The sequence below is a fragment of the Muscardinus avellanarius genome, assembly GCF_963383645.1.
Source record: "Muscardinus avellanarius genome assembly, chromosome: 1".
NCBI classification, from domain to species: Eukaryota; Metazoa; Chordata; class Mammalia; order Rodentia; family Gliridae; genus Muscardinus; species Muscardinus avellanarius.
Genome location: NC_137786.1, coordinates 28,811,885 through 28,839,752, shown reverse-complemented (window position 1 = coordinate 28,839,752; position 27,868 = coordinate 28,811,885). Strand labels below are relative to the sequence as shown.

The following is a 27,868-nucleotide window of genomic DNA, read 5'->3' as shown; positions in this document are numbered from 1 at the left end:
CCTAAAATCGAGCCTGAAATAGTCACAGAAAGAATTCTCAGTATGTTTCTAACAATTTCAAATTGGGAAAATTGAGCGAGTTGAATCCTTTCATTTCACAGGTGAAGGAAAGCCTGAAAAGTTAAGTGAGTGCCCATGCAGCCAATGAAGACAAGCAAATGACAAGGTACCGTGGGTCTACCAATCCATTCGTCAGCTAGAGAAAGTGGAACAGGTCCGGGCAAGACTGGGACAATCTTGAGAGACAGTTAAACAAGCCCTCATGAAAGGAAATATGGGAATCCTCCCCCTGAGGATTAGAGAACGACGGTGATACCCCGAGACGAAACGTACTGCACGCACAGCCACCCCTAGGGCCCCGAAGTCGCCCCTGGCAATCATGATATCACTTGCGTTATCTCTTTAGACACCTCAGCCTCTGGGTTTCACTTCGGTACTCATGGGAAAGCTTCCAGTGTGGGGAAATTGGCACAGGTGAATAAAGCAAAAAGAACAAGCAAGCACCCCAAATCAAATGCACATAAATAGGAACAAGGTGTCCGGGGAAATGTAAGACTCCCACGTGGAAAACTGAAAAAATGTGGAAAACTCTCCACTCCTGGAAAGCTATCCAGTCTGCAAGTTTCCCTATACGTACTTTCCATCCGAAACCTTTCTTTACAGAAGTAAGAACCAAGGGGGGGGGGGGCTTCGCCGCCATATAATACCTCATTCTAATACGTCTTACTGTGATATTACACATTATGTTATTAGAAACTTTTGTTCCAAGTCTGAACTGTGTGGAGATATCACCCTATGAAAATTTAGTCTTTGGATCTTCTAAATTCAACATTTTATCAAGCCAGTCATTTTTCTTAACCTACAAAAAAATATTTTGCAGGAAAATATTTTTAATGCTTACTTAGTCCCATGTGGTCTATTTCTATTTGACTTATCTTTTCCTAGTGAATCACTTATTTTCTTAGAAGTCCCTGTGTTTTGTGGCCTCACTGTGAGCAGGCCTCTTTCTGTTTCTCAACAGGAGTTATTTTTAAGCTGCCAGAGCTGTGGAGATCAAATGGAAGCTTTGGTGGACACGTCTTTTACACAATCAGTTACTGGACTTGGGGAAAGACTCACATTGTGTAAAATTTACGTTCGGGTGGCTACAGGCATATTTTGACCCTGTAAAATCCAGAGGGCCTCTTATATCATGCAGCTATTCAAAGACAACAAAGCAAAATAATGCACTGCTTTCTTCTTTGAAACAAGGAAAAAATCATGCCTGCTCAGTTAAAAACCAAGAAAAATAAACATAAATTGCAATACCCAAAGGGCATTCTTTATTTTGAAAGAGAACTTTGCCCACACAGTGCATGGAGCCACAGGGTTGGCGCATCCTAAACCTCAGATGCATATCAGCTCTATGTGTTTCTGTACACGGGGGAGCGACAATGGCACAGAAATGGGCCTCCAGGCAGCCTTCGCAAGTTCATGGTTAAGGAGAGAAGAAGAGTGTTCTAAAATGTCCCCAGGCTTTGCATCAGAGACAAATGCTTTTGTTTACTTATATTTCTTAAGAGAAAGAGGCACACCACATCATGCAGGGCTACAAGTGAGTGGGAGGCTAAGACAGGATCGTAAGTTCAAGGCCTGTCCAATAGCTTAGTAAGACCTTCAGCAACTTAGCAAGACCCTGTTTCAAAATAAAAAAAATAAAAAGGTTGGGGATGTAGCTTGGAGGTAGAATACCCCTGGGTACACACACACACACACACACACACACACACACACACACACACACACACATCTTTTTAATAACAAGACTGCTCCCTGGAAAGTTGTCCTTAGCAGAGTTACTTTTGCTTCCCCGTCTTTTGACTTTCTGCAAGTTTGTTGGGCTCCAAATCCTGTTGCCCAGCACTCTAAATTCTAAAGAGAAGCCCCTACCTAAATGGTTAGGATGTGAACTGCTAAGCCAGATGTGGTGGCACACACATGTAATCCCAGTGCATGGGAGGCTAAAATAGGAAGGTGACAGGTTTGCAGCCAGCCTCAACAATTTAACATGGCCCTCTGCAACTTAGTGACACCCTGTTTTAAATAAAAATTAAATAGGTCCAAAACTGCAACACATAGGCACAGATAAAACCTTTCTCAACAAGATGCCAAAGGCACAAGAAACTAAAAGCCAAATCAATACATGGGATTGCATGAAACTAAAGAACTTCTACACAGCAAAGCAAACTATCAAGAACCTCAACAAAGAGCCAACAGATGAGAGAAGATTTTTACCAACTACTCCTCTGATAGAGAACTAATATCTAGAATATATAGAGAACTCAAGAAACTAAGCACTAAGAAAACAAATAATCAAAAAATGGGCAAGTGAACTAAATAGACACTTCACAAAAGAAGAAATTCAAATGGCCAATATTAGCATGAAAAAATGCTCAACATCATTAGCAATCAAAGAGATGCAAACCAAAACTACCCTGAGATTTCACCTAACTCCAACTACAATGGCAATCATTCAAAACACAAACAACAACAAATGCTGGTAAGGATGTGGAGAAAAGGGAACTCTAAAACATTGATGGTGGAACTGAAAATTACTGCAACCACTTTGGAAACTGTATGCAGGATCCTCAAAAGAATGGGAACAAACTTACCATATGGTCCAGCAATACCACTTCTGGGTACCTACCCAAAAGAAAGGAAACCAAACTACCAAACTAATGCATATGTATCTATGTTCATAGCTACACAGTTCACCATTGCCAAACTATGGGACCAGCAAAGATGTCCATCAACAGATGAATGGATTACAAAACTATGGGATATGTATACAATGAAATTTTACTCAGCCATAAAGAAAAACACAATTACGTCATTTACAGGGAAATGGATGGAACTGGAGGACATTATGCTAAGTGAGGTTAGTCAGAAACAAAGAGTAAGAAATTGGATGCTTTCCCTAATATGCAAAAGCTAGGGAGAAATGGGTCAGAGGAGTTATGGATGAAGAAGAAGATACTACAAATAAGGTGACCTAAGTGAAGGAGATAGGAGAGAGAAGGGGGAAATTCTCGAATGCACGTGATGTATTTTAACAAACATATCAATCACTAAGCCAAGCATGAGAAGGAGGGAGGGGAGGAAATGTGGTGGGACTTGGGTAAGGGCTAATTGGGTGATATGTGCATGTATGTCTCCATCATTTTGCATCCCATTAAGATGTATGAATATGCCGGGCGTGGTGGCGCACGCTTGTAATCCCCGCTTTTGGGAGGCTGAGACAGGAGGATGGCACAGGTTCGGAGCCAGCCTCAGCTACTTAGTGAGGCTTTCAGCAACTTAGTGAGACCCTGTTTCCAAATAAAATATAAAATAGGTATGGGAGTGTAGCCCGGAGGTAGAAGGCCCCTGGGTTCCATCCCCAGGACCACCAAAAAAAGAGAAAAAAAAGATGTATGAATACAATATACCAATAAAAAACTTTAAAAAAGAATACAAAAACTAATAAATTCAGGTGAGGGTGTGGGGAAATAGGAACTACTATACAGTCTCGGTGGGATTGCATATTAGAACCCCCCCATGGAGATCAGTAGAGAGTTCCTCAAAGACCAGGATTAAAACCAACCATATGACCCAGCTATACCACTCCTCTGTATCTTTCCAAAAGATTTAAAGTCAGAATACTATAGTGATACAAATATGCATATCCATGTTTATAGCAGCACAACTCACAAGAGCCAAATTAGAGAACCAACAGACAAGATGAACAGACAAGAAAATGTCGCACGCACACACACACACACACACACACACACACACACACACACACACAATAGAATTTTACTCAGCCATAAGCAACAAAAGTATGCCATTTACAGAAACATGGATGAAACTAGAAACTATTAAGCAAAGTGAAATCGGCCAGTCTCAGAAGGTCAAGGATCATGTGTTTTCTCTCATATGTGGAAGCCAGAGAGAAAATAGAAAATGGAAGGGACTTCAGATAAACGAGAGAAACCAGGAGAACAGTGGAAGGGGGCTCTGGGAGGGAGGTGGGAACAGGAATAAAAGGAGGATTGAGAAAGAAAACAGTTCAAATAATGTTATGTTCATGTATAAGTTTTTAGGAATATGTAAGATTGAGGAAGAAAACATATATAAGATTGAGGAAGAAAGCAGTTCAAATAATTATTAATTAATTAATAATTATGTTCACGTATATGTTTCACTATCAAACTTAATAACATGTACAGGGATAGAGAAGGGGAGTGGGCTGGGATGTGGAGGAAAATTCCAAGTGGTGTGTGCAGTATGAATGGATCACTTTGAATCCCACTATGCCGTATAATAACAATGCGCAGGGGTAAAAGTAACAATAAGTAGAAGAAATTGCAAAATTCCATGTTCTATACGATTAGTTTCCAGAAGGAAAAGAGAAGTATCTTCATGCATTTAAAAAGAAAAAGGGGAGCCGGGCGTGGTGGCGCACGCTTGTCATCCCAGCATTCGGAAGGCTGAAACTGGAGGATCGCGGTTTGCGGACAGCCTCAGCTACTTAGTGAGGCCCTCCGCAACTTAGTGAGAACCTGTTTCAAAAAAAAGAATAAAAAATAGGGCAGGGGGTGTAGCTTAGAGGTCAAATGCCCCTGGGTTCCATCCCCAGACCCGCAAAAAAAAGAAAGAAAGGAAAAGAAAGAAAAAGAAAAAGGGGAGTGATGGAGAGTCACTAATCAGTGGGCATAAAATTTTCAGTTAAGCAAGATGAGTAAGCACTAGAAAGCTGTACAGCATTGCACCCTCCACAATAGTGAATTATACCCTTAAGTTTGGGAGAGAGTAAATTTCATGTTGTGTTCTTACAATTGTGTGTGTGTGTGTGTGTGTGTGTGTGTTTCTACAGATGGAACCCAGGGGCACTCTACCTCCAAGTTACACCTCCAGCCCTATTTTTTAGTCTTTTCATTTTTGAAATAGAGTCACACTGAGTTGTGAAGGGCCTAAGAAGCTGAGGCTGTCCATGAACCACGATCCTCCTATCTCAGCCTCCCAAATGCTGGGATTACAAGCATGCACCACCACGCCAAGCCCTATATATATTGTTTTTATTCTTTATTTTGAAACAGGGTGTCACTAGTTGGAAAGGGCCTTACGAGGTAGCTGAGGCTGTCTGTGAACCATGATCCTCCTGTCTCAGCCTCCCAAACACTGGGATTACAAGCATGTGCCACCACGCTCAGCTTGGTGAGCCTGTTGGGGTTTTGAAGAAAACATCTTTGGAAAAAGAAATTCCAATATAGTGAAGAGGTAATATTTTTATTTTATCATTTTAATAAAATAATGCACACTTATTAGAAAAACTTTAAGAATCTGAATAAAGAAAAAGAAGAAAATAAATGACCCATGACTCCACAACCTGTATAACTATGGTTTAATTTTTTAAAACAGATGTTCTTGAAAATATCTTTGCTCTCTTTTTTTAAAAAAAAAATATTTAGGCAGAGCATAAATGATGACTCAGTTGTCACACCACTTACCACTTTCTCCCTTCAGTCCACCAAGGAGCCCTGGCACAGCACGGCCAGGTCATTACTTGGCCTTCATTTGGTGTGAAAATATCTCTCCTCTTTCCTTTTTTTTTTTTTTTTTTTTTTTTTGGCGGTACTGTGGGTGGAACCCAGGAGCATTGTACCTCGGAGCTATACCCCCCAACCCTTTTTAGCCCAAGATAATTAGAGCAGTGCCATTTGATGTTGAATAAAAAACACAAATGAGAGCAGGGGTGTAAAAGTCCTTGGCAGGACTCAGTTATGACATAGTTATCCAGATGATCCATAATATGCTGATATTAAAATTTTGAAATTACTTTAGAAACATAAATGCAAATTTTAAGCAGTGTGTGTGTGTGCACGTACGTGTGTGTATGTGTTACTAGGGAATGAACCCAGAGACAGTCTACCTCTGAGCTATACCCTCTGCCCTTTTTTAGTTTTTATTTTGAAACAGGGTCTCCCTAGGTTCCTAAGAATCTTGCTATGTTGCTGAGGCTAGCCTCAAACATTTGATCATCTTATCTCAGCCTCTCCAATACTTGGGTTACAGGCCTGCTCCACCATGTCTGGCACAAATTTTAAACATTTTTAAAGAGAACTCATGATTATCCAAGAATATGTCCTCTGTGCCCCAGGGACCATGACCTCCAGTCTGAGAAAGTGGTTTAGAGCAATGGCATTATCCTTGGAATGGACGTGTGGCCCCATAACATGAACCCTTTGAAAGGTATTAGAATCATTTGCTGCTGCCAGGCCTGATGGTACACACATGTAAACCTAGTACTTGGGAGGTCAAGACAATAGGATCTCAGGTTCAAGGCCAACCTCAGCCACTTAGTGAGACCCTCAGCAACTTAGCAAGACTGTTTCAAAATAAAAAGTGAAACAAGGATGTGGGTGTCACTCAGAGGGAGAACCCTTCTGGATTTAATCCTCAGTACTACAAAAAAAAATTTGCTGCCATAAAAAAATTCCTCGATATATATTTGGTATAAAATTTCCATATGCATTCTGATGGTTTTTATGCTTTGGTATTTTGTATACTGTCATCTAAAGAGGAAAAATACCTAGCAGTCCCTTGATAATCTCTATTAAGTATATGAAATCTCCAGTGTCTATGAATACATTCATACATTCCCCCCACCATTAATATCTGTGCATGTGAACTGGTATTGCTTCATTATCAAATGGTATTTTTTTCATTTTTCAGGGTCATCAATTTTATTATAAAATTCAAAAGAAAAAAATTCTATTAAGAACCATCTCAGCCGGGCGTGGTGGCGCACGCTTGTAATTCCCATGCTTGGGAGGTGGAGACAGGAGGATCACGCAGGTTCGAAGCCCCTTGCTGGCTTAAGAGACTCTGTTTCTGTTTCCAAATAAAAATATAAAATAGGTCTGAGAGTGTAGCCCGGAGGTAGAATGGTTCCATCCTCTATACCACCAAGAAAAAAAAAAGAACCATCTCAGGGCAGAAGAAGTTTTCCAGGAAAAAGTCTCTGAGTTTCCTCCTAGGTGTGGTGGGGCGGCCCCCTCACCTCCAGGAGGCTCCAGAGGCCTCCTGACTATAATCCTTGTGGACCAGCCCCAGGCAGAACCGATGCTGGGCTGGCAGGTGTCAGCATCCAGGGAGGCATCATCGTCCCCCTTGGTGGTCTGTTTTCAGGAGTTACTTTGATGTTAAAGAATCCTCAGCACTTCTGCTCCCCTTTTACTGGAGCTACCTGTGAATCTTTGTGGCCAGCACATAGCAGCAACCTGTGTGTATAACATGGGTCACAGTGAGCCAGCACCCTCCACATACATGCTCCATCACCAGTAGACAGAGTCAGTGGTGTCCACAACCTGAAACAGCTGAACCACAGCCGCCCCACAGTCCTCATTATATCCATTTCAGATAGGAGAGGGAGTGTATACCTGTCCTTAGTCAGGACCTCCACAGCCACCTTGGTCCCAGTGAGGATATGGCCAGGACAAAGGTGCCCTCACCAATGCCCTCAGGGTCTCATAATGCCCCCTGAGGGCATCCTCACAGGGAGAGCTGGCCAAGAGGGCTGGCCTCGCCACACTCTCCTAACGCTGTCCATCCAAAGCCGAGACAGAAACTGAAGGTGCCAGCTATAAAACACAAGAAACCAGCAAGTAACAGTACAACAAAATAACACACCCAACAAACAAAACACATACACAAAGTAACAGAGCCAAAAGCCCAAACCAACAAATCAGATCCAGAGCCACCGCCCCACCCAATGAACTACCTAGCTGTGAGTCTGACAGCTCAGCTCCAAGGACTCCCTGTACTTAAGGACAAAACACAGCAGCGGCAGGGCCTTACACAGCCCGTGCTTGAAGCTCCCTCACAAGGGCTCTTTGTGAGGTCACAGCAAGAAATGGCCTTACAGCTGGGCGCAGCAGACTGAGGCTGACTCACTTTGGGGCCTCTAGGACCTTTTAATTTTAATAAGAATAAAGATTCCAGAAGCTTTTAGCTTCCATGGGTTATGGAGACTGGTGTCTTTACTTTGTTAGATATTAAAATTTGTAGAATGCATCAATGACCTTTTCACTTCAAGTCTGAAAATCTGTAATAATTTTTGGCTTTTATAAGAAATACTTTTATTGGTACATTATAGTCTCAGAGACCTAAAAATAATGTAAATTGAGTTCATGAGAACCTGTTAGAATTCAGTTCCCTCTGGATATGATATGCAAAACATATAAGCAAGTTAATAAAATTGACTGTTAACAGTTATCTAGCTATTCTTCTAGTAAATGCACATTAGATAATTGTGAGGTTTTTTTTTTCTTGATTTAAAATATTTCTGATCCTGAAAGGCTAAGTGACATTCTCTTTTATTTAAAAAGATAAATTCGCTGAGCGTGGTGGCACATACTTGTAATCCCAGTACTTGGGAGGCCGAGACAGGAGGATCATACAGGTTTGAAGCCAGCCTCAGCTACTTAGGCTCTCAGCAACCTAGTGAGACCCTGTTTCCAAACAAAACATAAAATAGGTCTGGTGGTGTAGCCCAAAGGTAGAAAGCCCCTGGGTTCCATCCCCAGCACCACAAAAAAATAAATAAGTAAATAAATAAATAATAAAAAATAAAAAGATAAAGTCAATGTAGCCAATTTATACATGCATTGAACACCTAAATCGTTTCTAAAGACGATTCTAATCAATAGAGCTACGTTAGACTAACATTTATGGCATATAGAAAAAGAGAACTGAGAATTGAAAAGAAATCCTTTCATATGTAAAATAAAGATAAGAATTCTAAAAGAATGGTGACATTTCACATTTGTATTTCTAAAATACTCTCAGAAAGTTTCACATGCAGCATGTTACAATGATTCGGGTCCCTTTTTATGATAACAATGAGAAACATTTTGTTTGTCACTGCTAGTATTGTTCTCCTTAATTTGTAATTATGCTTTGTTTACAAATGTATTAGAAACATGAGCAAGCGGCACTCGTATCACCCATTTAAGAAACAGCAATCTTACGTGTATTCGTTCCAGATGTCAAAGTGATTACGTACATTTACAGAACTCGGTAATATACATGCTTTAAGAAGAGCGGCTGCGCAAACCTCTTCCTAACATTATGTCTCATTTGACACAAAATATAATCATCCTTAATTTCTTCAGTCAGAAATCCAAAGAATTTGCCTTTAATAATTATACATTTAGAGTAAAATGTTCTGTCAACATTTTATATCTCTGTGTGAAAATCCCATGATGAAGTTGGTCATACCGAAAGTATGTACGGTTAGGCAAGTTTAATTGTTTGCACAATTTGAAATTAGTTCATAAATTATAAAATTATAAAAAGAGAAAAAATAGGTTATAACAAAAAAATTTCTGAGATTTCTATATTTGTGTAGGGGGGGTGCTGGGGGTTGAACCCAGGGACATTCTACCTCCGAGCTATACTTCCAGCCTGACTTTTTATCTTTTATTTTTGAAACAGGGTCTCACTAAGTTTCAGAGGGCCTCACTAGGGCTATCTGCAAACCTATGATTCTCCTGTCTCGGCCTCCCAAGTACTGAGATTATAAAGGTGTGCCATGATGCCCAGCTTGAGATTTCTACTTTTTTTTTTTTTTTTTTTTTTTTCTTTTTGCGGTACTGGGGATGGAACCCCAGGGGCATTCTACTTCCAAGCTCCACCCCGGCCCTATTTTTTAGTCTTTTTTTTTCTTTCTTTCTTTTTTTTTTTTTTTTTTTTTTTTTTTTTTTTTTGAACAGGGTCTCACTGAGTTACAAAGGGCCTAAGTAGCTGAGGCTGTTCAAGACCCGTGATCCTCCAATCTCCGCCTCCCAAATGCTAGGATTACAAGCATGCGCCACCACACCCGGCCTAGATTTCTACATTTTAAAATGTCACCTTTTACAGGACCTTGTGTAAGAAAGATTCAAAAATTTTAGAATTATCAGAAATTTTATGGATTAAGGCTCTGTTAGTGCTGAGAGTGCAGAGAGCATCCTGAGGAAAGTATTAACCTTTTCATTCTATTTTAACTGGACTTAAGCTGACTTACAAATGTGGTGTGGTGGGCTTCGAACCTGCGCGATCCTCCTGCCTCCGCCTCCCAAGCGCGGGGATTACAAGCGTGAGCTTTGAAGCCAACCAGGTCTAGGGCTGAATATAGGCTTTGCTATTTACTAGCTGTGTGATCCTGGGAACATCATCCTTAACTACTCTCAATGTCAGCCTCTTAACCAGGTAAAGAGAATAATTAATAAGACTTGCCTGCAGGAATGGCAGGCCTTCCTTTCTTTTCTGGTTCTCTAATTTACTCTGCAATTGCATTTACTGTGAAATTTTATCTTGACTTCTTGGGCTGACCCATCTTCTGGTGAAAGTGAAGGTGTCCGTGATTCTCAACAGGAATAATATTTTCTCTCATTTTAGAAATATCTGGAAATGTGTGGTCATTACAAAAACTAAGGGAATAGGAGATGCCAAGCACCCTTGCGAAAGGGAGGACAGTCCCAGTCAACAAAGAATTGTCCCATGCAGAAAAACAACATTTGTTCCCCTCCCGCCCCCATTTTTTGTATATATGTGGTATTGAACTCAAGATTTTACCTAGGAACATTTTACCTCTGAGCTATACCCTTGCCCCTTTTTAGTTTTTGTTTTGAGTCACACTAAATTGCTGAGAGCTTCACTAAGTTGCTGAGACTGCCCTCAAACCTGCAATCCTCCTGTCTCGGTCTACTAAGTACCAGAATTACAGATATGTGCCACCTCGCATGGCCCTATTGAGAGACCAAATTAGATCATCTCAGAAGTTCTTCCCGTTTTGACATTTCATCGTTGTATTTTATGTCATTATTTCTTGATTTTTTTCATGTGTGTATGTGTGGTTTTTCGGTGTGTGTGTGTGTTGTGTGTGTGTGTGTGTGTGTGTGTGTGTGTGTGTGTGTGTGTGTGTTACTTGGAATTGAACCCAGAGTCATTCTACCTCCAAGTTACATCCCCAGCCCTTTTTTATTATTTTGTTTTGAAACAGAGTCTCACTAGGTTGCTGAGGGTCTAAGTTTCTGAGGCTGGCTTGAATCTACAATTCTCCTGTGTCAGCCTCCCAAATACTGGACTACAGGCATGCAGCACTATGCCTGGCTGTGCCATTATTTCTTTACAATTATCTTGCATAGACCAGATAATTCAATGTTATGAGCCAGTATAAGTCACCTGAGCATGTCTATTGAAATAAAAATATTGTGGGATCCAGTGAACTTTGTTAAGTTAGAATGGAGTGCTCAAGACAAGTCTAAGAGGGAGTGAAACAGGCTGACTTAGAAACACTAGGGAAAGTAAAGAAAACACATTCGACAGCACAGCTGCAGGTTCCTTGAGCTGGACTATCCTCAGTACACACTACAACACTGCAGAATATGTCCAACTCTGCTCACTGTAAAGATGATGACTTCTACCTACCCACAGCTCTAAGAGATTTCTTTTCCCCAATCTAGGTGCCAGAATAAAGCTTCAATTGTATGTGTGCTTCTGAACTCATGGGAAAGAAATACAACAGAGAAAACACATTAAAATACGGTGTCTTGCTCTGGACCACTTCCCATTTGCCCTGTGGTCACAGGGCCCAGCGCACACCACCCCAGCTTTCCGAGCATTTCTGCGTATCAGCTTCCAGGCCTAGGCACCCTGAGCCCCAGTGCCAGGAGGAAGCTCTGCCTCTGGCTTGAGTGGGATCCACCTGGTACATCCCAGCCTCCTCCTCCAGTAGGGACCTCGTCCAGAATGGCCCGTGGCTGGGCTTGTGTACTCCTTTCAGGGAAAACTCCACCTTCCACCCACAAGACTGTAGTATTATTCTCATCCCCAAAGACAAAGGAACACATTTCTCTACCAGTATGTTTGCCAAGTGGGTTACTCAGTCTTTAATAGCTCCGTGTGGGGTCAGCCATAGTCCTGTCCAAGTTCCTGTGTTTCAATCAAAGTCCCCTTGGCACAGTCTCTCCTCCAGCACAGGAAGGAAAAGACTGTGGCCTGCATGTGTTTCCAGACTCGTGGGGTCTCTGCTCCTGATCTGGGGACAAAGGCATCCATGGCCCCAGTATCCAGGGTGGTGACACACAAACCAGCACGGCCTGAATCTTAACTTGTGGGAGCTCCTCTGAAGGACCAATGACGGGTGCATGGCATCTCTGCCCTTGGTGATGACCCCCAAAGTCACCTTGCTCACCCCTCTCCATCCCAGAAGACGGACTCTGCTCCACATTTCATTACAGAAGGCCCATGATGACTGGTTCCCCAGCACCAACCACAGTCTACTCGATAAACTAAGTCAGAAGCCTAGGAAATACACCCTGCCCAGCTTCAGCTGCCAGTGTTCAAACACTAGAGAACAGTGTCAGTGAAGACTGCCTGGGACATTGGGACAGTGCAGCCAGCATTGTGGCCTGTGATGAGCTAGGCAAGAAGCCAAGACTGAAGAAAAAAAAAAAACAATTAAGAAAAAAATCTCCAGACAGAAATAAACATGTATAGAAATTCAGTCTCGAGTTCCGGATAAACAAATTTCAGCAGTGAGCCTTCGCTGCTATACATCTCTTTGGCAAGCCTGAGAATTTTGATTCCCGTACACCTAAATCATTCCTGAGAGGCAGATTTAGAAAAAGGAAAATGGGGGTGGGTGGAACTGGGGGAGCTGAAAATAGAAAAATGAAGGTAAATCATGGAGTATTCCTGCAACAAAGCCTAGGAAGAAAAGGAAGCTGAGAGAAGCCTCCTTCCTCAGGATTGTACTCTGGGATTTACAGAAGGAAGGAACTGGAACATACTTAAGAGAATCTGACAGCGGGGCTGAGCCCTAACTCAGAATGCCCCGGGCAGATCGACGATTTAACATGTCTTTACATCAATGCTATTTTTAAATTGTTCAACATTAGCTGGGCATGGTGGCACATACTTTTAATCCCAGTACTAGGGAGGCTGAGACAGGAGGATCGCACAGGTTCAAAGGCAGCCTCAGCTACTTAGTGAGACCCTGTTTCCAAATAAAATATAAAATAAGGTCTGGGAGTATAACCCGGAGGTAGAAGGCCCCTGGGTTCCATCCCTAGTACCACAAGAAAAACAAACATATATATACAAACATATATAAAACAAACATATATATATATATATATATATATATATATATATATATCACATATATATATTCCTAAAGTGGCCATGGTGGCACACACCTGAAAGCCCAGTACTTGAGAGGCTGAAACAGGAGGATTGCAGGTTTGAGACCAGCCTCAGCAACTTAATGAGGTTCTCAGAAACTTAGTGAGACCCTGTTTCAAAATGAAAATAAAATAGAGCCAAGTGTGGTAGTACATGCTTGTAATCCCAGTACTCGGGAGGCTGAGACAGGAGGATCACAGGTTCGCAGCCAACTTCACAACCTCAGCTACTTAGTGAGGCCCTTTGCAACTCAATGAGACCCTGTTTCAAAATAAAGAATAAAAATTAGGGCTGGGGGGGGGGTGTAGCTCAGAGGTAGAATGCCCCTGGGTTCCATCCCCAGTACCACAAAAAAATTATTCAACATTTATTCAGTGGGTCTAGGGAGGGTTGCTATTAAATGATGTAGGTAACTTTCCTTCTTCCTTTTCCTTTCTCTTTACTTCTTGATCCATTCAGTCCTAAAGCTACTAAGTGAAAAGGAACAAGGCATTTATCTATGCCAGATGGAAACAGTTGTGAGGGGCCACAGCAGCGTGTCAGGGCTCAACAAGAACACGTTCGCACACAGGACAGCCCCCCGGTGCGACAGAACCCCAGCCTGTGGAGGAGCGTGTCCCCAGGGAAGGTGCTCCGTGGGATGTTGGGACAATTCTGGGAAAATGCCTTTGTGAGGGGGTGACCCAGCCAGGGGTATCCACACCCTAGGATTAAGGAGAGCAGCACTGTAGGGGAAGGAGGGCACAGTGGTTATATGCGGGGGGGTGATCAAAAGACTAAATTATGATTATGGGAGCAGGTGTCTCGTGCAAGAGAGAGGTACAGATATGGAAAGGAATGAATGAACCTGAGGCTGTTGGATTCCAAATGGAAGTATTGGTGTGAATTCAGAGTTCTCAGTAAGTAGATACGAAAATACATATAGATGTAAATGTGTACATATATATTCATACATATACACATATACATGTATATGAAGAGAGAGAGAGAGAGAGAGAGAGAGAGAGAGAGAGAGAGAGAGAGAGAGAGCGCTCAGAAAGCACTCAATAGCAATGAGCATACCTAACACCCAGATAGTGAATTCTAAATACCATTCTCTGTTAAAAGAACCAGGCTCCGGGGAGACGGGGAGAGGGAGGTGCAGCTCTAAAAGGATAACAGGAAGGATCTTGTGGGGATGAAGATGTTCTATACCTGGACTGTATCAGTGTCCACATCCTGGTGGTGAAGTTGGTCTATAATTTTACAAGGTGTTGTTATTTAGAGGAACTGGGTAACATGAGATTTGTTATTTCTTACAGAGGACTGCAAATGTATAATTATCTCAAACAGTTTAACTGGAAAAAAAATAAAGGAATTAGGGCCCCTTAAAGAAATGTCTAAGCCGGGTGTGGTGGCGCACGCTTGTAATCCCAGCATTCCGGAGGCTGAGACCTGGAGGATCGCGGTTCGCGGACAGCCTCAGCTACTTAGTGAGGCCCTCTGCAACTCAGTGAGACCTGGTTTCAAAATAAAGAATAAAAAATAGGGCAGGGGGTGTAGCTCAGAGGTCGAATGCCCCTGGGTTCCATCCCCAGACCCACAAAAAAAAGAAAAGAAAAAAGAAAAGAAAAGAAAAGAAAAGAAAAGAAAAGAAAAGAAAAGAAAAAAGAAATGTCTAATTCCAGGGCTGGAATTTCTCATTCAAGAAAGCAAGCAATCCTTGAAGAATGAGGGAACAAGTCAAATGCATGCAGAAGTCAGCCAGAACAGGGGCCACAACAGGAACAGCTTTACTTTTGAAATGCCGAATAGTAGTATTAAATTATGACCCAAAGACATGAGCCCACATTTACACTGATAAGACAATTAATGAATCGTACATTTAATGACCTATAGGATATTGACATAGAATCAAAATCCCTATCCCCAAAATACTTATTAACTACAAAGAGAAAAAGAGAAGCCTGGGCTGAGGAGAGTTCTCTGTACTGTACTCACCTCCTTTCTGTGTTTGTGATTATATACATATCTCACCTAGAAACACCACTTCAATCCTCCTGATAGTAACAGATTCGGTGATCTGGGGGAAAAAACATCAACAAAACATTTCCAGCTTCCCCAGCAACTCTTTCCTTTTGGAATTTGCTAATCCTAGCAAATTGCTGGGAGGCATTGTAAATAATAAACCATTTCTAAGAAAGTTGCTTCTGTCACGCTCTACTTGGTTTCAGAATTCCAGTTGTCTGGGACCTTTGACTGAATTAGACTGCGTGTGGGCATTGCAGAAGTCTGTAGGAGACATAGCCTGGCACTCAAGTCTCTCGGTTTCTGCTTCAGGATGTGTCCAAGAGCCAGCTCAGTGCACTACTGCGTTCCTTTGCCGTGAGCCCCTCTGGATGAAGGCTTCCAGCACCACCACCCTGCCCCCGGGCCCTGTCAGAGCATCACATTTAGAGCCATGGGTGAGCATGAGAAATGACTGCCAAGAGTCCTGACCTTCAGACCATCTAAAAGAAGAAATCTGCCTCTTACTCTACATGCTACCTCACTGAAACTGAACAAATTCGCCCACTTCTTACTGCAAGTGCAAAGGAGAGAGAACCTGAGAAGTTTCCGTCAAGCAGGCGCTGCACATTTAAATTATAATGTGTCCTCACTACTGTTGAAGATGTGTGAAATTCTATGATGAATCAGAATGGTTTTTTAAAAAAAAGACAAAGATAGATGGTTTTTAAAAGAAGACGAACACAAAGTTGGCAAAGATGCAGAGAAAGGGGAACTTTTATACACTATTGGTGGGAATGTAAATTAGCATAGCCATTAGCACATAAGTTCCTCAAAAGAACTAAAAACTTATATATTTTCCTTATGTGAAAACTAGAGAGAAAATAGGAAAGAAAAATGACTTCATAGGTAGGCATTGTGCTGAATGGCTGTAATACCAGTACTTGGGAGGCTGAAACAGGAGGATTGCGGTGCTAGGAGTGTAACTCAGAGGCAGAATGCCCCTAGGTTCAAGCCCTGGTGTGTGTGTGTGTGTGTGTGTGTGTGTGTGTGTGTGTGTGTGTGTGACAGAGAGAGAGAGACAGAGACAGAGAGAGAGCGAGACAGAGAGAGAGACAGAGACAGAGACAGACAGACAGAGACAGACAGACAGACAGACAGAGACTGAGACTGACTTTATGATAATGACTGAGACCAGTAGGATAGTGGAAAAGGATGAGGGGAAGGAGGGGAGGAGGGAAAAGGGAGGTTTGAGAAAGGAAACAGATGAAATAATATTATGTCAATATGTGAAGGTATCACTAACAACCATACTAATATGTTGGGGAAGGAGGAGCTGGGGAGTAGAATGGAATTAGCAGCAAAACCCCGCAAAGAGATGTTGTATGTTTATATGAATGTATCTCTTTGAATCTCACTACAATGTATGATTACATTGCACCAATAAAAAGTAGAAGAAATATATCTTTAAAAAGCTAAAAATAGGAGGAGAAGGAGGAAGTGGGGGAAGGCAAGCATGGCTTTTCCTGAGTGAAGAAATGTTGTTGGGCCTGCCACGTAGTGGAACCGCCAGAGCGGCTGGAGTGACCAGACCCGCGGTGCAGAGCAGCCGAAGCCACGGTTCAGAGCAGCCGAGCAGAGCGGCCAGAACAGCCAAGCGGAGCGGCCAGAACAGCCAAGCGGAGTGGCCAGAACAGCCGGAGCAGCCAGAGCCGCAGCCCGAATTGGCTGGAGCGGCGGCGCGGAGTGGCCGGAGCCGCGGAGTAGAGAGGCTGGAGCAGTCGGAGCGGAGCGGCCAGAACAGCTGAGCTGAGCGGCCAGAGCAGCCGAGCAGAGCGGCCAGAACAGCCAGAGCGGAGTGGCCAGAACAGCCGGAGCAGCCAGAGTCGCGTCGCGGAACGGCCGGAGCGGCCGGAGTGGCCAGACCCGCGGTGCAGAGCAGCCAGAGCCGCGGCGCAGAGCGGCCGGAGCGGCGTGGCCTACATCTCCCCTAGCAGCACCAGGCTCCAGAGAGGAGGGAGACTCAAAACAGAGCTCAAATCCAGAGAGGAGGTACTTTGGCCTCGCGGCCTAGGACGCAGAAGCAGTGTCTTACTGCTGGCGGCAGCGGTGAGTTCACCTGACGACCCTAGACCAATCCACTCAACCAGCCACCAGGCGCCTGAGAGGAGGGGTGGACAGCGAGCCGAGGTGAGCAGGTGCTGAACAGCCGGGCGGCAGTCAGCAGTTTTGTTGGTGCAGGGAACATCTAAAACTCCCAAGGGCCGGGCACAGCACAACTGGCAAGGACTCAGAGCGGAGTTCAAAACCAGAGAAGAAATACGCCATATCACGGCCGAGGGCGTGGCAGTGGTGCCAAATTGCCAGTGGCGGCAGCAGCGAATCCATCGAGTTCACTACAGCTCCATCAGCGCACTCAATAACCGTGAGTCAAATTGCGGCCCCTAGGGGAGAAATCCCAGTTCTGCACTCCCAGGGACTCGCGCAGATAGTCTCCCTGGGTCGGAGATTTTAGCAGTGCAGCCCAGTGGGGGAGTGGCAGTGGCAGAGATATCATACCATAGTCACAACTCCCCACTGGAGAACGCCCAACTTGGCACTCCCCACGGTCTAAGCAGTCTTAATTGACTCCCTGGGTCTGAGACTTTGTGATACAACCCAGTTAAGGAGTAGTGGTGACAGAGATACCACAGACACGAGATCCAGAGCATCTTAAGTGAACTCGTAGTGACTCAGGGAAGAACCCAGAGAAGGCACAAACTTCCAAAATCATGGGAAAGAGAAATAACAATGGAGCAGTGAATGCCAACAACCCCACAACATCAGAATCCGATAACACAGAAACCCAAAGATCTCTAGAAGATCAAATTAGGAAAATAACTTTAGAAATAATAGAGGACTTTCGAAAAGAATTTAGAGAGAGTCAAAAAGAGATAAAGGATGCAATTAATGAAGTAAAGGCCTCAATTCAAATTATAAACAACAGATTAGACCACATGGAGAACAGAATCTCGCTTCTTGAAGATGATCATTCTAAAAATGAACGCATAGTTTCTAATTTAGAAAAAAAAACCCGACAGCAGGAATCTGACATTGAAGAAATATGGGCCCATTTCAAGAGAGCTAACCTAAGAATAATTGGAATAGAGGAGGGAAAAGAAGGTGAAACCAAAGGGATCAACAATCTCTTCAAGGAAGTAATAGCAGAAAATTTTCCAAACATAGAGCAAGAGGTCGATACACAGGTCCAGGAAACTTATAGAACTCCCTTTAGACAGGATCAGAGAAGAGGATCCCCACGCCACATAATTGTCAAAATGACTAATGTGGAAGCCAAGGAGAGAATCTTAAAGGCAACAAAAACAAAAGGCCACGTGACATACAGAGGCAAACCAATTAGAATCACTCCAGACTTCCCAAACCAAGTTATGAAAGCCAGAAGGGCTTGGAGTAACATATTCCAAACTCTGAAAGAAAACAACTTCCAGCCAAAAATTTCCTACCCAGCAAAACTATCCATCAAATTAGACGGGGAAATAAGAAGCTTCCATGACAAACAGCAACTGAAGGAATTTATGTCTTCAAAACCAGCGCTAGAGAAAATACTCAAGGAGATTAACTGCAAAGAGGAAATGGGTAATACACGCCAGAACCAAAGAAACAAGAATTCCCATCCAGCTGACAACTAAGCAAAGAAGAATAAACAGTATCTTAAACAGAAATAAGATCTTAACATGTTGGGAATTAAAAATTATCTCTCTATAATCACACTGAATGTAAACGGCCTCAACTCCCCAATAAAAAGACATAAAGTGGCAAAATGGATTAAAAGCCAGAATCCATCCATCTGCTGCTTACAAGAAACACACCTTACAAGTAAAGATAGGAACAAACTCAAGGTAAAGGGCTGGAGCAAGGTAATCCATGCTAATGGCACTCGAAGACAAGCAGGATTAGCAACTATGATATCAGACAAGTTAGACTTCAAACCCAAACTTATTAGAAGAGACAAAGAAGGTCACATCTTACTGGTAAAAGGAATAGTCCAGCAAGAGGAAATAACAATAATCAACATCTATGCCCCAAACATAGGGGCAGCTACTTTCATAAATCAAACTCTCTGTGATATGAAGTCACACATAAATCCCAACACAATAATACTGGGAGACTTCAACACACCTCTCACAATACTAGACCGATCGTCCAGACAAAGGGTCAGTAAAGATGTCTCAGAACTAAAGAACACCATTAACCAAATGGACCTGTTGGACACATATAGAATATTTCACCCAACTACAGCAGAGTTTACATTTTTCTCAGCTGCTCATGGAACCTTCTCCAAAATAGATCACATCCTGGGACACAAAATGAGCACTAGCAAATTTAAAAAATGTTACATACTTCCCTGTGTCATTTCAGACCATAATGGAATGAAACTAGAAATCAACTATAAGAAGACCCAGAGAAACAACATAAACATGTGGAGACTGAACACCACACTTCTGAATGAAGAATGGGTCATAGAAGATGTAAGAGGTGAAATCAAGAAATTTCTAGAAACAAATGAAAATAAAGAAACAACATATCAAAACCTCTGGGACACTTTGAAGGCAGTATTAAGAGGAAAATTTATAGCACTGAGTGCTCACATAAGAAAAACAGATAATTCTCAAATAAATAGCCTTATGACACACCTCAAAGCCCTTGAAAAGCAGGAACAATTGAACCCCAAAGCCAGCAGAAGTCGGGAAATTATTAAAATTAGAGCAGAAATTAACGAAATAGAGAATAAAAAAACAATACAGAAAATCAACAAAACCAAAAGCTGGTTTCTTGAAAAAATTAACAAGATTGATAAACCACTAGCCAACCTAACTAAGAAAAAGAGAGAATCAACCCAAATTATGAAGATAAGGGATGAAAAAGGAGACATTACTACTGACAGCGTAGAAATCCAGAGGATTATCAGAAACTACTTTGAAAAACTATACTCCAACAAAATGGAAAATCTGGAGGAAATCGACAACTTCCTAGATAAATACAACCTTCCTAAACTGAGTCAAGAAGATATAGAACACTTAAACCAACCAATAACAATCAAAGAGATTGAAATAGCAATAAAGAGCTTACCATCAAAGAAAAGCCCAGGACCAGATGGTTTCCCAAGTGAATTCTATAAAACCTTTATAGGAGAACTAATCCCAATACTACTCAAACTATTTCGGGAAATAGAAAAAACCGGGACTCTCCCAAATACATTCTATGAAGCCAACATCACACTAATACCCAAACCGAATAAAGACAGTTCAAGGAAGGAAAACTACAGGCCTATATCTCTGATGAACTTGGATGCAAAACTATTAAACAAAATACTAGCAACACGCATTCAAAACCACATCAAGAAAATCATTCACCATGACCAGGTAGGGTTCATCCCAGGGATGCAAGGCTGGTTCAATATACGAAAATCAATCCATGTAATTCATCATATAAACAGAATCAAAGACAAAAACCACATGATCATCTCAATAGATGCTGAAAAAGCATTTGATAAAATTCAACATCCATTTATGATAAAAACACTGCAGAGAATTGGAATAGAAGGAACATATCTCAACATTATTAAGGCAATCTACAATAAGCCCACTGCCAACATCATATTAAATGGGGAAAAGCTTCAAGAATTCCCCCTAAAAACTGGAACGAGACAAGGATGTCCACTATCACCACTTCTCTTCAATATAGTACTAGAGACTCTAGCCAGAGCAATAAGGCAAGAAAAGGAAATCAAAGGAGTACAAATAGGAAAAGAAGAACTTAAGCTTTCACTATTTGCAGATGACATGATACTATATTTAGAAAACCCAACAAACTCAACCAAAAGGCTTATAGAACTGATCAACAAATTCAGCAAAGTATCTGGATACAAAATCAATCTTAAAAAATCAGAAGCTTTCCTGTACACCAACCATAAATCCACTGAAAAAGAAATTCAGAAAACACTTCCACTCAGGATCTCCCACAAAAAAATAAAATACCTAGGAATAAACTTGACCAAGGAGGTAAAAGATCTCTACAAAGAAAATTATAAAACACTGAAAAAAGAAATCGAAGAAGATCTTAGAAGATGGAAAGACCTTCCATGTTCATGGATTGGCAGAATAAATATCATTAAAATGGCCATCCTCCCAAAAGTGATCTACAGATTTAATGCAATGCCCATTAAACTACCAAGATCATTCCTCACAGACATAGAAAAATCAGTCCTTAAATTTATCTGGAATAACAAAAAGCCCAGAATAGCCAAGGTAGTTCTCAGCAACAAAAACCATGCAGGAGGAATCACAATACCTGACTTTAAACTATACTACAAAGCCATTGTAATAAAAACAGCATGGTACTGGCAAAAGAACAGATATATAGACCAGTGGAGCAGAATAGAAGACCCAGAAACAAGTCCACACACTTTCAGCCAATTGATTTTTGACAAAGAGGCCAAAAACATACACTGGAAAAAAGATAGCCTCTTCAACAAATGGTGTTGGCAAAACTGGTTAACCATATGCAGAAAATTGGATGTTAATCCCACTTTTTCACCCTGTACAAAAGTCAACTCACGATGGATCAAAGACTTGGAAATTAAACCAGAGACTTTGAAGCTCCTTGAAGAGGGCATAGGTCCAACACTACAACGCATAGGCACAGACAAACATTTCCTCAACAAGACCCCAAAGGCACAGCAAATTAAAAGGAGAATCAATACATGGGATTGCATGAAACTGAAGAGCTTCTGTTCAGCAAAGGAAACTATCAAGAATCTCAATCGAGAGCCAACAGAATGGGAGAAGATTTTTGCCACCTACACCACTGATAGAGGACTAATATCTAGAATATACAGAGAACTCAATAAACTCAACACTAAGAAAACAAAACATCCAATAACAAAATGGGCAAATGAACTAAATAGACACTTCACAAAAGAAGAAATTCAAATGGCCAATAAATGCATGAAAAAATGCTCAACATCACTGGCAATCAGAGAGATGCAAATCAAAACTACCCTGAGATTTCACCTAACTCCAACTAGAATGGCCATCATTCAAAACACGAACAACAACAGATGCTGGCGAGGATGTGGAGAAGTGGGAACTCTAAGACATTGTTGGTGGGATTGCAAATTAGTGCAACCACTTTGGAAAACAGTATGGAGAATCCTCAGAAGAATGGGAACAAATCTACCATTTGATCCAGCAATACCACTGTTGGGTATCTACCCAAAAGAAAAGAAACCAAACTACCAAACTAATCCATGTGTATCTATGTTCATAGCTGCACAATTCACCATAGGCAAACTATGGAACCAGCCAAGATGTCCATCAACAGACGAATGGATTACAAAACTGTGGGATATGTACACAATGGAATTTTACTCAGCCATCAAAAAAAACTCAATTACATCATTTTCAGGGAAATGGATGGAACTGGAGGACATTATGCTAAGTGAGATTAGTCAGGCACAAAAAATAAGAAATCAGATGCTTTCCCTAATATGTGAGAGTTAGGGAGAAATGGGTCATACTTTTAACTCTGTTTACATTGTCTTTGGATATACAATATTTTTTTTATTTTTTAGGGAGTTTATTTACCCTTTTGTTGCCTGTGCAATTGAAATCATATCCAAGAAATCACTTCCAATTTCAACGTTGTGAGGTTTTATGACCCAGATTTTCTTCTAAAAGCTTATAGTATTAAGATTTATATTTAGGTCTTTTATCTATTTTGAGTTAATATTTGTATATGTGTTAGGTAACGGTCCAATTTTATTCTTTTTCATTTATTATTATTTTTCAACAATATTTGGTTAAAAGACTAGTATTTCCTCCACCAAAACTTCATGGAAACCTTGTCAAAAATAACTTGACAATGTATGGAAGAATTTATCTCTAGGCTTTTATTTAGCTCCAATGGTTTATATATCTGCCTTTAGAACAGTACTACACTGTCTCAATTATTGTAGCTTTATATGGTTTGAAATCAGAAAATATACATCTTCTAGCTTTGTTCTTCTTTGAGATTGTTTTGGGTATCTAGAGTCCATATTCCATATCAGGATAGATTTTTTCTGAAAAATAAATAAATAAATGTATGATAGTTTTACCTAAAAAAAAAAAAGAAAAAAAATATTCTCTGGTAAGAAAGAAAGCAAAAAGAAATATTGAAATGTTATCTTTAAGTCATCAAGAGTTTGGTACCAGACAAATGAAACTGTTATGTGAGATTATCAATGTTAATATTGTATAAATTGCTATAATACTAGATGTCAACTACTAAGCCAAGCATGGGAAGGAGGGATGGGGAGGGAATGGGGTGGGGATTGGGTGGGGACTAACTGGGCGATATGTGCATGTATGTATACAAAAGTATTTTCTTTATACCACTATGATGTATGAATACATTGCACCAATAAAAAATAAATTAAAAAAATAAATAAATAAAAAAAAAATAAAAAGCTAAAAATAGAACTACATATACTCTAGCAATTCCACTAGTAAGTAGAGCTAAAAAGGAAAGTGTAAAGCATCACTGAGCCTACCTCCTAGACAACATGAGCAAAGCTCATCCTCCCGAGCTGAAAAAATTTATGGACAAGAAGTTGTCATTGAAATTAAATGGTGGCAGGCATGTCCAAGGAATATTACGGGGCTTTGATCCCTTTATGAATCTTGTGATAGATGAATGCATGGAGATGGCAACCAGTAGGCAACAGAACAATATTGGAATGGTGGTAATACGAGAAAATAGTATCATCATGTTAGAAGCCTTGGAATGAGTATAATAATTGCTGTTGAACAGAAATCCACATCCTCTCTCCAAAGGGCCTATTTTACTGACACAAAAATTGGGTTGTATACATTTTCATATGAAACTTTTTGTGAAATAAACTTTTGCATTAGTAAAAAAAAAAAAAGAAAGAAAGTGTATTGGTATGTAATTTAAAGAGAACCTGTACTTCCATGTTCATTCACAATAGCCAAGATATAGAATCAATTTAGATGTCCATGGATAGGTGAATGGTTAAAGAAAACATGGTGTATATGTACAATGAAATGTTATTTGGCCATAAAAAAAAGAATGAGCCAGGCATGATGGCCCATGTATAATCCCAGTACTTGGGAGTCTGAGACAGAAGGATTGCAGATTGGAAGTCAGTTTCAGCAATTTAGTGAGGCTGTCAGCAACTTATACTCTGTTTCTAAATAAAATTAAATTGGGCTGTGGGTAGAGCTCAATGTCCATCAACAGATGAATGGATTACAAACAGTGGGATATGTACACAATGGAATTTTATTCAGCCATAAAAAAACACAATTACACCATTTACAGGGAAATGGATGGAACTGGAGGACATCATGCTAAGTGAGATTAGTCAATCACAAAAAATAAGTAATTGGATGCTTTCCCTAATATGAGAAAGCTAGGGAGAAATGGATAACAGGAGGAGCTCAAGATGAAGAGGAGCTGAAGGGATGGGAGGAGGGAAGAAGGAAAGTCTCTAAAGCATGTGATGTACTTAACAAACATATCAAAGTCAATCACTAAGCCAAGCATAGGAAGGAGGGAGGGAGAGGGAACGGGGTGGGGATAGGGTAAGGACTAATTGGGTGATGTGTGGATGTATGTTTACACGAGTCTTTTATCCCATTAAGATGTATGACTACAATGCATCAATAAAAAAAAATTAAAAAGGTAGAATGACCCTGGGTTCAATCCCCAGCATCACAAAGAGGGAAAAAAAGAATAAAATCCTGTCATTTACAACCACATGCATGAGCATGGTGGACACTGTGTTAAGTGAAATAAGCCAGGCACAGAAAGGTAAATACCTCATGTTCTCACTCCTTTGTGAAAGACAAGTAAGTTGATCTCATGGAAATAGGAAAAAAATGCAGCTGGAGAGGGTAGCGGGGCTAGAGGCATAGAAAGAGATTGGTTATCAGATCCAAAAGCACAGTTAGATAGGAAAGATAATTTCCAGTGATCTATAGCACAGTAAGGTGACTACAGTTAACAATAATTTATTATGTATTTTAAAATACCCAGAAGAGAGGACTTTGAATGTTCTAAGCCCAAGAAATATGTGTTTGAGGTGATGGATGAACTAATTACCCTAATTCGATCCATTATACACTATATACATGTATCAAAATACCACACTTCAACCCTCATAAACAATTATTATATGTTTAATGTTACAGATAACACTCTCAGAGCCATGTACAGCCTGAAGATTGTTCCCTGAATTAGGGAATTTGTTCAGTGGGGGTTGCGTCCATCCAGAGAAAGAGGTGACTTTCAAATTTTGCACAGAGGAGCTGTGGGACCCAACAGCAGCCCTGGATGGATTATCTTTATTACTCCAACATAATAAACAACAACAAAAATCGTATAAGGCTGGGCATGATGGTGCAACACTTGTAATCCCCGCGCTTGGGAGGCAGAGACAGGAGGATCACGCAGGTTCGAAGCCAGCCACGCTGGCTTAAGAGACCCTGTTTCCAAGTAAAAATATAAAAAAGTAGGTCTGGGAGTGTAGCCTGGAGGTAGAAGGCTTCCAGGAACCCCAGTACCATTTAGAAAAAAAAAATCGTATAAGACTTTTATATGTTCAATTCTGACCACACTCCTTCAATTCCATAAAGCCTTATGTTTTTCAACTATAAATTCTCCTGCCCTGCAGGGTGTCAGGAATCTCGTTCTTACAATTTTGGGGAGATTAGAGAATAATACAAGATGGTACTTGCAGAGTAAATTTACAAAGTCCTAGAGAACTAAAAAAAAAGGAAAGGTTGAGTTAAATTTCTAGATTGCAGTTACTTATAGGTTTGCCTATAACACTTTGTATAAGTCAGAAGCAAAGAACTGGTGGAGTTGGAGTCTCATATTATCTGGATAAAGTCATATTCACTATTCAGTATTATCATAGTGAAGAAATAATACTATAAGCATCATCACTAACATATTTTTTCCATTTAATTCCATAGAGAAAATTAATGTCTGTTGTACAAATCCCTCAGGGGGAAAATCCTGAATGTTGACTTTATCTTTTTTTTTTTTTTTTTTTTTTTTTGGTGGTACTGGGGATGGAACCCTTCTACCTCTGAGCTACACTCCCAGACCTACTTGATATTTTATTTGGAAACAGGGTCTCTTAAGCCAGAGAGGCGGGCTTTGAACTGCGCGATCCTCCTGTCTCCGCCTCCCAAGCGCGGGGATTACAAGCGTGCACCACCACGCCCGGCTGACTTTATCTTAATAGAGCAAGTTTATACTAGAATTATCATGCCAGAGAGATTTTTAGTAAGAACTAGTATTGGTGTAAAATCTCTATTCTCTTTTCAAGAGGAATCGGACATAAAAGAAAACCAAAAGAATACATTTTCACTGACCATGCTTATTTAGGAATACAAGTAGGCAATTTACTATCATAATTATAAAATAATTGAAGAGCTTGAAGTTGGGATGCTGAATTAGTTTTCAAGTCAGCAAGCAGTGCTGGAAATTACAAATCATTAATCAGCTTACCATATACTCTATGATGAGACTAGTTGAAATTTCTTTTCAGCATTTTCAGTGTGTTAGTCAGCTTCCCTTTGCTATAACAAATGCCTGAGAAAAGTAGCTTAGAAAGAAAAAAGGCTTATTATGGCTGACAGCTTTGGAGGTTTCAGTCCCTGGTTGTTTGGGGCTGTGGCAAAGCAGTATATCATGGCAAAAACACGTGGAGGAAACCTCTGATTGTTACGAAAAGCCATACAAATTTGTTGGCCAGGAAGCAAAGAGAAAAAAGAAGAGAGGCCAGTCTCAGAGTTCCCTTTAAGGGCAGGCTTTCAGTGACCTAAGACCTCCCACTAAGCCCCGCCTCTTAAAGGTTCCACCACCTTCTAATACTGTTAGACTGAGAACGGAGCCTTTGGGGGGCATTCCAGATTAAACTATGCCAAGAACATTGCTTTTAAAATCAATCCACATAACCAGGCATGGTAACACACACCTGTAATCCCAGTACTTGGGAGACTGAGAAAAGAGGATTGCAGGTTCAGGGTCAGCCTCGGCAACTTAGTAAGGCCCTCCACGACTTGGTGAGACTCTGTTTCAAAATAAAAGAATAAAATAGGGCTGGAGGTGTAGCTCAGAGGTAGAATGCCCCAGAGTTCCATCCCCAATACTGTATACAAAAAATAATCCACGTATCTACAATATGCCTTATACCTAGATTCTTTAATTAATTATTGCTTTATTAAATACCTCAAATTATTCAAAAGAATATTGAGAAAAATATAATAAACACAGAGTACATGTCACTTAGCTAAACAAGTATATTCATTTTGCCATGCTCACTTTAGTCTCTTTGTTAAATGAATGTGACTTACTGATGGGAATGAGGTCCTCTCCGTGGTCTCTCCAAACCATCTCCACTCTCCTATCCAGCAGAACCCACTACTGTTCAGAATCTGGAACGTTTGTATCCCAGGAGGATTTTTAAATGTTCACCTCACAAACAATATAATTTTATAACTTGGATTTTTTTCATTTAACTTATTTTTAATATTTTCCTAATTCATTCATG

At 40.8% G+C, this 27,868-nt stretch overlaps 1 protein-coding gene across 1 annotated transcript; it reads left to right on the top strand.

Moving 5' to 3' along the window:
• Nucleotides 1–23,845: 23,845 nt before the first annotated feature.
• LOC308262956 (small nuclear ribonucleoprotein G-like) lies at nucleotides 23,846–24,070 on the top strand (the record flags this gene model as incomplete). The annotated part of the gene is made up of 1 exon (XM_080695731.1): nucleotides 23,846–24,070. The coding sequence occupies one exon, from the start codon at nucleotides 23,846–23,848 to the stop codon at nucleotides 24,068–24,070; it is 225 nt and encodes a 74-aa protein (XP_080551857.1).
• Nucleotides 24,071–27,868: the final 3,798 nt, after the last annotated feature.